At 39.4% G+C, this 10,964-nt stretch overlaps 1 protein-coding gene across 1 annotated transcript in view; it reads right to left on the reverse strand.

Annotated features, from left to right (window-relative positions):
- COG2 (component of oligomeric golgi complex 2) overlaps positions 1 to 9,841 on the reverse strand; it is a 28,751-nt gene extending 18,910 nt beyond the window's left edge. The window contains exons 1-9 of the mRNA XM_071549531.1: positions 9,744 to 9,841; positions 9,106 to 9,267; positions 8,303 to 8,368; positions 7,378 to 7,458; positions 6,669 to 6,772; positions 5,331 to 5,439; positions 3,480 to 3,659; positions 2,322 to 2,446; positions 915 to 1,041 (exon numbers count right to left, since the gene is read on the reverse strand). Of these exons, the coding sequence (XP_071405632.1) occupies positions 915 to 1,041; positions 2,322 to 2,446; positions 3,480 to 3,659; positions 5,331 to 5,439; positions 6,669 to 6,772; positions 7,378 to 7,458; positions 8,303 to 8,368; positions 9,106 to 9,267; positions 9,744 to 9,815 (1,026 nt within the window). The 5' untranslated portion in view covers positions 9,816 to 9,841. The remainder of the gene's footprint in view (positions 1 to 914; positions 1,042 to 2,321; positions 2,447 to 3,479; positions 3,660 to 5,330; positions 5,440 to 6,668; positions 6,773 to 7,377; positions 7,459 to 8,302; positions 8,369 to 9,105; positions 9,268 to 9,743) is intronic.
- Positions 9,842 to 10,964: the final 1,123 nt, after the last annotated feature.

Genomic DNA, 10,964 nt, shown 5'->3' on the forward strand with positions numbered 1-10,964 from the left:
CTGTTCTGATCTGCCTGATGCCTTCCTGCAGAGCACTTATCACTGCTTCCCATCTCCATCTCGAAAATAAAATGATTCGCCCTAATCACAAGTCAAGTTGCAAGGAAAAAAAACACACCATTTTTCAGCAATCATGGTTAAATGCAGGCAGACAGGACAGGAAGAAAAGCAGAAAGCTCATATTTTCTACTTGTGGCATATTAAAAAAGTACTGCCAGAGCCAATATTCATACTAGACCAAGAAATCAATTTCACCATTAGTAAAAGATGATCTTTTAGAGGCAGAGCAGCACTGCCAGTGTAGAAAATAGAAGAGTGAGAAGTGCTTTAAATTAATTATTTAATGTAAACTTGCTCCATAATTGATTGTGATACCAGAGAAAATACTATATGTTTCAAACCTGATGGTGCTGCCTCCAAGTATTTTTGTTTCTTTTAGTTGACTTGTGTTTTTAATCACAACATAATCTGCAGTACTGTAGGTGAGCAAAAGCTAAAACAAGCAAGTGAAACAATTTTTTTAACCTTCCTCTAGTAGAGAAAAATTTGTAACCCAGTTACATGAGAGCCCTTGTTATACAGAAGTCTTGGACTTGGGTGAACACTGGAGTCATCCACTCCCACCTTCAATGTTGCAGTTCTATAATTACAAAAGAACATCTATTCCCAAAACAAATATTAATTCACATGACTAAATGGCTTCCAATAACTTCTGCATGAGCTTTTCTGACAAACCTGAGGAGAGATTTAATTTCTGTGAAAACTGAACCAAGTGATTTGAGATAACCTCTTCTTTCAAGCCATGCAACAGAATGAATTTACACAAAAAAAAACAGAGGGAAAACACTGGAGAACACGACTCATTCAACTCATGTGTGTGTCAAGGAAGTAAAAAATCCAAAAAAATTAATTACCTCATGAAACACATCTGGGTTTCCAGGGTTAAACAGTGAAGGCAATTTCTCTTCCAAACCATGTACGATTTCTGGCCACACTGAATTCACTAAGAAATCATATCCAGGAACAATATCTGCTTTTTCACTGAAAACAAATTGCAATTACTCCATGATTATATTTTACTACCAGGCTTCTATTTGGAGGTAGGAATAACTAAAAAAAAACATGCACTGCACTAGACAGAATGCAATTAACTTCCTTCACATAGTTATGCTGATTCCCTTAACTATTCTTCATGTGAGATTTCTTACCTGATTCCACAGTCTCATCAAATACAAGGTATTTTTAATAACTCTCAAAGTGTTTTAAAAATTTAGTAGTTATTTATCTTGCAAGTGTGTTCTGGAAAATGCATATATTTCAGCTAAGAACTCTATTATTATTGGTATAATTCAAGTTTTAACAGCTCCAAACTTCCAAGATCTACCAAGTATAAGTAATCTAATGTGATGAAAAGAAGCAGAACTTTTTCCTAATTGTTCCAAGCTGTATTTATACATGAAAATTGTGTTTGAAGCAAAAGATTAAAGGCTACCTTGATTATGAAAACATAAACTGAGAACAGAAGAGATAGAAGCATTCAATTCCAGTTCAGTACACCACAGTACAAAGTAGAAACATTCCATTATTAAGAAGAAAGATTAAAACTTGCTGAGAGGTTAAAAGAAGTGAAATGTTAGTAAAACTTCGGAGTCATAAAAAGCTCAGCAATGGATGACTAATTAGAAAAGTAATTCTGCAGTCCCTGGTAGTTCTGCTGGTTATAGCAGTCTACTATATTAACCAGCCTGCAAACAGATGAATAAATGGATACAGTTCAGTAGACTTGAATTATTTAAACTTCAAACCAGGCAATTTATTGCATAAGGAATTAAGCACTTTTTGAGAAGACAGTGGAAGTACAAATCAATTAAATCTATAGCTTCAGTACATGCAATAAGTCACTGAAACCTCTGGGGATCATCCCCACTTTTCTTATGTGCACTAACAACTCAGTAACTTTTGCACTTACATTTTTAATAGCTTTATTATGCTCTTCTCCTTGGATGAAGTGTATAATCACGTAATGGGTTCAAAATAATGAGTTATCTGACACATTGGTTTACGAACAGGACTCACTTCTACTACTGAAATACAGGATTACTTTTCCTTTCTCTGAAGGTCTGGGCTGCAGCATCAAGAAAGTCTGTTCACTGTTTTATTTTGAATAACACTGACATGAGAGAGAAATCAAACTTGACTATGAATCTTCAGAAAAGGCCACATAAGTTATTAGTGTATGAAAGTTAATAATGAAAATCATTTCAAAAGTGTATACTTGCTGTAATTTTTGTGCAACTGAGAGAAACCCCCAAGATAATTACCTTGAAATAGCTCCCCCTGTTACTTCACGCAAGAGACGGCAATGATGAGGAACAAACTCCAACAGTCTATTGTACATTGCCTGCAGGCCATTAGGATGAGACTGAACATACTCTTCTACAATCACCTGTTGGGAAGAGTTCAACATGAAATGTCAGAAAAGTGAACATAAAATGCTGTAATGCAAGACTCACAGTTACTCACTCAAAACTTCTAACACTATAACCTCAAATATTTGGATAGTCAGCATATTAATTTTTTATATTATAGTTTCCAAGTATAACTTGCCAGATTGAATTATTACTTCCTTTAATGCAGTACTTAGTGCCAAGACTAGGCCCATGAATGGGAATGTGTTCTTTGTTTTTAAATGTTAGTCACCGTGTCTGGCTCGTGACCCTCATCCCTGGGTCACAACAGGCCTCATCCCTGTCACGTGAAGCAGCCTGTAAAGTTAAACAGATGACTGGCAAGAGCTAATCAAACCTCAGAATAAAGCAAAAAATTTCTTTTAAATATTGGTCCAATCCCAAATACAGGAGAGCCAAAGCCAAGAAAACTTCTGTGACATAGCTAAGCCTTTAATGCAACTAGCAAAGCAGTTTGTCTGGACAGTACCTCACAGCCTGTGAAAAGGGATAATCGCTGCCACAAAGAGAAGGCAGACAGTGGTTGGACAACAAAGGAAAAGAACAACAGCTTGTTTCTTGATATTCTTCCACCGGTCTGAATGTTTTTGCCTTTTGCTACATAAACAAGCAGAATGGCACACAAGTGGTGAAGGAACAGACACTGAGAAAACAAAGGGGATAACAACCTGGCCCCCACTGTAGATGTTGCTGCAGCATTAGCAACACCCAATGGAAGCTTGTCCTTCAGGGAAGAGGTTTGGTTTTTTGATTCCTCAGTCCAAGAAAAATTTAGGTAAGAAGAATAAGAAACCCAGTGGGATATAGTCTGAAACTGGTAACAGGCAGGTATGAGAACTCCTCCACACTTTTTTTCCTCAAATGGCAACAACAAACAAATTGACATTTTTGGGGGGCTCAGTTCTCCTGCTCTCTCCATAAAGATATTTTGAAGTTGCTAAAGAGAGCTGGAGGTTAACAGGAAAAATCAGTAAGTTTGCAAATCGGTTGCGATTTTTTACTTTATCTTACCTCATCTATGTAAGGTTTTACAAGCACTTGACCAACTAATGCCTCTGCATCTCGTGTTTTGTCAATTGTTGCGTAAGTGCGAAGACAGTGGCGTATTATGTCAACATTTGAAGTTTGAAGGCCTTCCAAGAGCAGCCCTTCCAGAGACTGCTGCAACATAGCTGTTATCCCAGCTATACGCTATGAGGAGAAACAAAATATAGTTATAAAAAAACAAATGCAAAGCCTTGTCATCACTGTTGAAGTAAATTTGTCCAGAAAATACCTAACTCAGCTTTCCATTTTCATTTGAAAGGAGAAAAGGTTTTGATAACTGGCAGTTAATGAACAATAACACAGGCTGAATGGGTTACTGATGCTATTTATATACTGTGTATTTATGATAATAAGGCAAAAGGCAATTATTTTCCTCTATATGTTGTAAGTGACGTGGTAACTTATCTAAGGTCTGCTTAATTCTGAGGAAATAGGCCAATAATTGTTCCTTGTTCAAATGAACTGCTGTGTGTGACAATGAACAAAAGATTTACAGTAAGTGACCAGGGATAACAACTGTGGTATTTATCCCTCTTTGTCAGAGGCTAAAAAGACAATGTGTTCCAACACTACCTGTCAAATTACTGCAAATCGAAGACACTGATACTAGCAATAAAATAAAAAGGATTCAGTCTACATATAGTCTCCCTTCTGCTAACCATTTTTCCTGATCTCCTGGTAAATCTTTTCCACTAGATCCAACTCATTGCTACACCACCTGCCCAAGTTGTCCTTACAACTCTGTATTTGAAGCAAATTCAGCAACACACACTAATGTAGTCTAAGCTGAACTATCAATTCAAACAGACTAATTTCTTCTCTGCCCTTTTACATGCTGTATTGTGATCATACATTCTAAAACGATTCCACAGAATTTGAACTGAACAAAGTCAGGAACCCAACTACTGACTAGTCATAAAACCTACATTTTGATGACACTTAACAACAACAGGTACAGGACAAAAGTCCTGGCAAACATCATTAAGGAAGCTACATGACAAACATCCTCCCATGACATACAGTACTCTGCTACTCAGGCTGACTCCTGTTATTATCCAAGTTTGGTTACTCGGTGGCCAGAACAGTCCTGTAAACTGTCTATGAACCAACATCGTACCAATGGACATCTTGAGCTGAAACAAGTTTATACTGTCAATAGGCATAAGTACATAGTGAAAAACTGGAACTATGAACTACCTTACCTGCTCAAAAGCAATCAAGAATGACATCTCTATGCTAATCAGCTTAAAGCAATACCCCATCTCCACATTCACATCTTCCTTTAAGCACTGGTTTTCATTGGTTTCCCCTGTCTGCTGAATGAAGAAAAAACCTCACCAAAACATCAATTAATCTTTTACAGTAGATAGTTATTACAAACAGAATATTGGGAAGATCTGAATGGCCACCTTCATGAAAAGACAAACTTGAATATATTCAAGCCAGCCAATCTGTAGGCACATGCCATTTAAATTCTAGTCTGTATGCTGCAGCTAACAAACCCAACATTGATCTCTAGAATGAGGCCTCAATATCAGTAAGCAGATAAACTACAAGATACATTAGCCTGACAGAAATGTCTGTCGTATTTCCTACTCTTATTCTAAGTAATTCATCCTGAAGAAGCTAGCAAACAAGGCATAAATCCTCAGAAAAAGCAATAGTTCTAGCCAACTGATAAAAATGACCTCATGAAACCCATTTTCCCCCTTAAATTAATTCAATAAAACCCTGTGGAAACAGGCATTTGTCTTCCAATTATATTGGTTTTGTTTGACTCTACAAGCGTTAAGCTGGCTATCATGCAGTACTTACTGGTCTCACTTTGTCCAAAAGGGGCATTCCTTTGCTTTGAACTGCATGAAATTGTAGCTGATTAAATTCTGTGGCAATTCTCTCTAAAACTTGTCCAGTTAAAAGTGGACTAGAAGAGAGAGATGATGGAAAATGAGAACAGTTAGATCCTTTCAAATCAACTCACTTCCATCTGTACCAGATAGACAGTGTTCTCCCTCGATTTTTGTGGTTTAATCTAAATATTTTGAATTCTGATAGGTACAATTACTGCAATCGCACAATAATGATCTGGAACACACTACACCATTAGTTGCTTTGCAGCTACCAACATAGTGGATGAAGCAGAAGCTGAGAGGAACATAAGCTCTTGCCTCAGCAGTACAAAGCACTGTTTTCTATATGGCAGTTTTGTTTATTTTATCACATGAAAAGTCAGTCTTAGGAGAGCTCAGAAACTGCACTAAGTGACTTTTACCATCCAGATTTGCTTCTTATTTCCCCTTTCTGTCATACAAAAAAACTAAGGACAAGTTATCTCCAGAGAAACAGTCCTACCCTTCTCAAGTCTACACAATCCCAAAAATGAACCAAATTTTCAGCCATTCCAGTACCATCTTGCTTGCAAACATAAATCTGAAAAGTGCCTCACCCTGACTGAAAACATCTGCTTATGCTTTGTCCCTCCAGGTATCAATGTATTTTTCTGCACAGCTCTCCCCCATCACTATGTGATCTAGTACAATAAACTGAAGAGAGAGCCTCACTGTGTCTCCTCCCTCAAGCTGAAGTTGCACTTGTAAGCCAGTCAAGCATTTCAAGTACATGACTGGTAGATCAGTTCCAAAATTGGCTCACTCCTCAGCAAAGGCAGAGGGAGAGATCTGACTGGAATTTGTCACAGACCTTCCTTGTACCAAAAGTATTACATGTTTGCCTGGACCATCTTCAGCTATTCTTGCAGCAGTTCTTTCAATGATACATAGCAGGGAAAACAAGAAAAACTTTTTTCTGTTTCACTTCCAAATTATATTGGAATAAACTGTACTGCAGTGAGTATTTCAGGCATGACAGGATTAGAGACTTCCAAATAAAACAAATGGAATTACTGTACCAACTTCAAAAAGTTTGCTTACTGGAAGAACCACAAATAATTAAGAACTCTGGAATCTGAGTTACATGTTCTGTGAACAATCAGTTGGCAGAAGACTAAAACCTAGAAAATTACAGTCATTTATTCCATTAGAGTTACATTTCTAAAGATATCTCCTAATGCTTGTAAAATCACCTTCAGCAACACCATGAAATTAAGTTAGTCACATCAATTACAAACAAAACTGAACATTACATATTTTTTACCTGTTTCCCTCTAATGAGGACAATTCTTTAGTGCCTTGGGAATGTAGAATCTTTTCAATTTTCTCAACAGACTGAATAACGTGAATAAGTCTCAGGACACACATCTGTAATTGAAGAAAGATTTTCATGTCTAACCCCAATCCCAACTGACATCACCTTAAGAAGATATTTCAGATGGCTTTTAGTTCTTTGGGGTTTTTTTTTCTGGTGTAAGTTTTCTTCCTTCATCTTAATACTTGAATCATGTCTTAGTTGAAATATTGCTCACATAAGTCCACAAAACCCCACAAACAAATGTTTGTCATGGATGTAGGTCAACTTCTCCTATCTTATTTTTTTCAAAGTTAAGCACAAAGACAAAGGTGTGTCCCCCATCCTATAAAAATTAAACAGCTGTATTTGAAATTCCATTCACAATAAATAAGTTTATAAACTACCACAGTCAGAAACAAGAGTAACTACAATTTTAAAAAAAATCCAACTAATCATGTTTTGGGCAAGAAAAGTAAAATAAAGATTTATGATCAACTAGACACTGTAAAAAAATTAAGTCTGTCAACCAAAAGGTCAATGTGTTTTCACAAGTACAAAATTCTGCACAGTGGGCATCTAGACAGTCTACAACTTTCTAAATTTCATTTTCTCTGGGTTAATGGCAAAAAGTCATCCTAAGGACAACCTTTTCAGGGCAGTAATTTCTGTGTTGTACCTTTTTGCTTCTAATATCTTCTTGTTTAGCCATCCGGTCATCTACTGCTTGAATTCCTTCACTGACACAGGACTTAAGACTCTGTGAGAGAAAAGATCAGCATGTAAAACTACCACAGCAGGTAAAGCTGCCTTGCCATTTAAGGTTTGAAGAAAACCTTAACTCAAAAATCTAAACTTAGAACACAAATTAAGGTATTGCCACGACAAATGTAATTACTTCTGCCAGAAGTGTTCTTTTACTACCTTAGGGAGATCAACTGACCATTCATTTAAAGAAACAGGCTATAAACCCACTATGCTTTCATGTCTTGAATCTGAGGATATACATCCGTTTTAAATAGTATTTTTCACATAATAAGAATTTCTCTATGCTAAGTGACTCTATTTTCTGGTTTAGATATCAAGGCTGTGATATTTTGAAGGCACATGTATGCAGGAAACATCCCTCTGAACTGGCTGCCAAGATGATCAAAAACTGCCCCTTGCTATAAAGACCAAGTTGCTGTGAAAGACCAGACTAGACCCACCTTCAAGAGCGTGATGTTTTATGGTTAAACCACAGGCCTGAGTAAAGCAAGTCCTTAAGAGACTTGTATTTGAATTATCTACTATTATCTCTAAGTTACTGAAACATAGAAGAGTTTCAAGATATCACCATAGACTTGTCTTGCAAGAGTCTGTTCATTTGTCATGTTTAAGGAATCCTTTAACTCAAGGATTAAATGCATGACTGAAAACATGAGTTTACTGCTACTACAACTGCTTGAAAACACAATGCTTCTCTACAACCACTCTAAGTCATCAATTTTCAAAGAGAAGTTTATTATAACAAGTATAACTTGAGTAAAAGATGTTCTGTACATCATATGAAAGCGAGCTGAAGTTTACCAAGCTCTCTATAATAATCATTGTTTTGAACATACCATAACCTCCTCCTTCAGCTGTCCCAAGGGTACTGAAAGCTGATTAAGCGCCTTGTCCATGCCAACCTAAAAAAATCACCATAAACACATTTATGACTTTTTCAATAAGTTCATACATGAATTACAGGCCAAGCCTATAATTTTACAGACACTAAAAGACAACTGAGAAAATGTAACTCCCCTTATAATCTCCAGTTTTAAATTCAATGCAAAAATATGTTATCTCAAATACAGGCATAAAGATATCAGACTGTTTGTCATACAAAGCCAAAAGTTAAATAAAATTTTCATGTGCAGAAATTTTTCCGCCCATTAAAATGTTAAATCTCAGTCTTTGAACCTGTACAACTGCAACAACTACAATTTTCAGTAAAGCAGGTTGGTTTTCTTTTCTTTTCTAAGATATATTGACTACACAAAACATTTAAAAATTCGTAAAAGAATCCTTCAAAATGGCCTTACTTGTATCATTGCTATTCTATTGTAATGATTTATTTCCTTCAATTTTAGAACTGCTGACAGTTTGAAATAAAGCATGCTCTGAATCTAACTTCCTAATTAATCAGTTTTTCAAGACAAAAGCATACATCTAAAACGTTTATTACAGGGCAAGAGCAATTCAGTACAGTAGCTAAGTTCTACAGGAATGGTCTTTCAGTTTCTCTCAGTGCAAGGGCTCACAGTTTAAGATGTCTTCAATCTAAGAATGTAAAAATAAAAGCCATATACTTTCTATACGAAAAATAAAAATCTCACTGAACCACATTTAGTCTGAATTATGCAGTACAACTCACAACACTTACTAGATTTGTCGAGAGATTAACAAAATCTGCATAGTCCTTATTTATGAGTTCTACCATAGCAGTTTTTAGGAGTTTGTAATAGAGCTCCAGATCCTCTCTGAGCTCTTCCAGCTGCACACGTTTCCTGCAGTCTGACACGAAATGGTCAACATCAAAATCCGCCTGAAAGTCAAACAGGAAAGAGAGGAGGATGTAAGCAAACAGTTCACACAAGAACACACCCAAAATAAAGTACTCTGTGTACCAGTGAGTTGAGCAAACTAAAGCTCTAGGGGGCAAAAGGCTTCTTAACGCAGTAGTTTCCAGTCTTCTAAATTCTTGGCCCTTAAAAGCACAGTGTCTTGGAACAGAGTGCCTAGAGACCAGCTCACAAAATACAGGGTCGTATATTCCTTATATAGACTTAAAAAAACCCAAACAAACGACAAAACGACAACAGGTCGAAATTCAGTATTAAGTACTGTAAGCCCTCCAAGCACTGAGCCTGGACACGGCCGCATCCCGGCCCCGCTGTCCGTGCCCGCGGCCGGGGCAGAGCCGTAGGATCGCGGCTCGCGCTCCGGGACTCTTCCTCCACACAGAAAACCCGCCACCCCCTCCTCAACAGGACCCTCGCCCCCTCCGCAGCCCGCACCCACCTTCATGAACTCGTCCTTGTTGAAGCAGAGGTTCTCGGGGCCCCGCGGCAGGGTCATGTTTCTCGCCTCCATGCCGGGCCGGGCCCGCCCCCCCGGCCAGAGCGGCCCCGAATAGCGGCGGCGGCGGCAGCGCCCCCTGGCGGCTCCGGGGACCCTGCGCGGGCCGGGGTGTCTGGGCGTGCCCGGACTCCTCCCGGCGAGCCGAAGAATTGCACAATCACGGAGTTAGGAGAACAGCTCTGAGGTCAGCGAGTCCGATTTATGGCCGAGCATCACCTTGTCAACTCGCCCATGGCACCGAGTGACACGCTCAGTCTTTCCTTAAACACCCCCAGGAAAGGTGAGTCCTCCACCTCCCTGAGCAGCCCATTCTGGGTGTCTAATCACCCTTTCTGTGAAGAAATTCTTCCTATGTGTATGGCCAAACTTCGCGAACGCAGATTTGGGCAGGGCTCTCCCCACGTGGGTGTGCCCTTCCAGCCTGCACAGTGGATGTTTTAGGTGAGGCACAGCGTGTGCAGAACTGGCCCCACCGTTTCAGTCCTGAGATCCATCTGCCACGGCCGAGCGAGCTTGGACAGTGACAGTGAAGTCCTCGGGACTGTCACAGCACCCGGTACTAACCAGGGCTGACCCTGCTGAGCATCCGAGATGTGACGGGATGAGATGGCAAGGAGGCATTGAACTGCCAAGGATGGTCCCACCGAGAATCAAACTCATGACCTCGGGATTTGGAGTCCAGAGTGCTCTCCTTTACACCATGGGACTGCCCCCTAGAAATTCTTCCTAATGTCCAACCTAAACGTCTTTGGAACAGCTTAAGGCGATATCCTCTTGTACTGTCACTGGTTGGCTGGGACAAAAGACCGACCCCCACCTGGCTACAACCTCCCTTCAGATAATTGTAGAGACAGCTAAATTCTCCCCTCAGCCTCCTCCTTTCCAGCCTGAGCAACCCCAGCTCCCTCTGCCCCTCCTCATGGGACATGCTCTCCAATCCTTTCACCAGCTCCTTTGCCCTTGTCCAGGAATGCTCCAGCACCTCAATGTTCTTCCTGAATGGAGGGTCCCAGAACTGGACACAGCACTCAAGGTGCAGCCTCAGCAGTGCCGAGTACAGAATCCCCTCCTTTGGCCACCCTATTGCTGACACAGGCCAGGGTGCCATTCTTGGCCACCTGGGCACATGCTGGTTCATGTTTATCTGCTGTCGACCAGCAC

Source organism: Pithys albifrons, chromosome 2 (assembly GCF_047495875.1).
Source record: "Pithys albifrons albifrons isolate INPA30051 chromosome 2, PitAlb_v1, whole genome shotgun sequence".
NCBI lineage: Eukaryota > Metazoa > Chordata > Aves > Passeriformes > Thamnophilidae > Pithys > Pithys albifrons.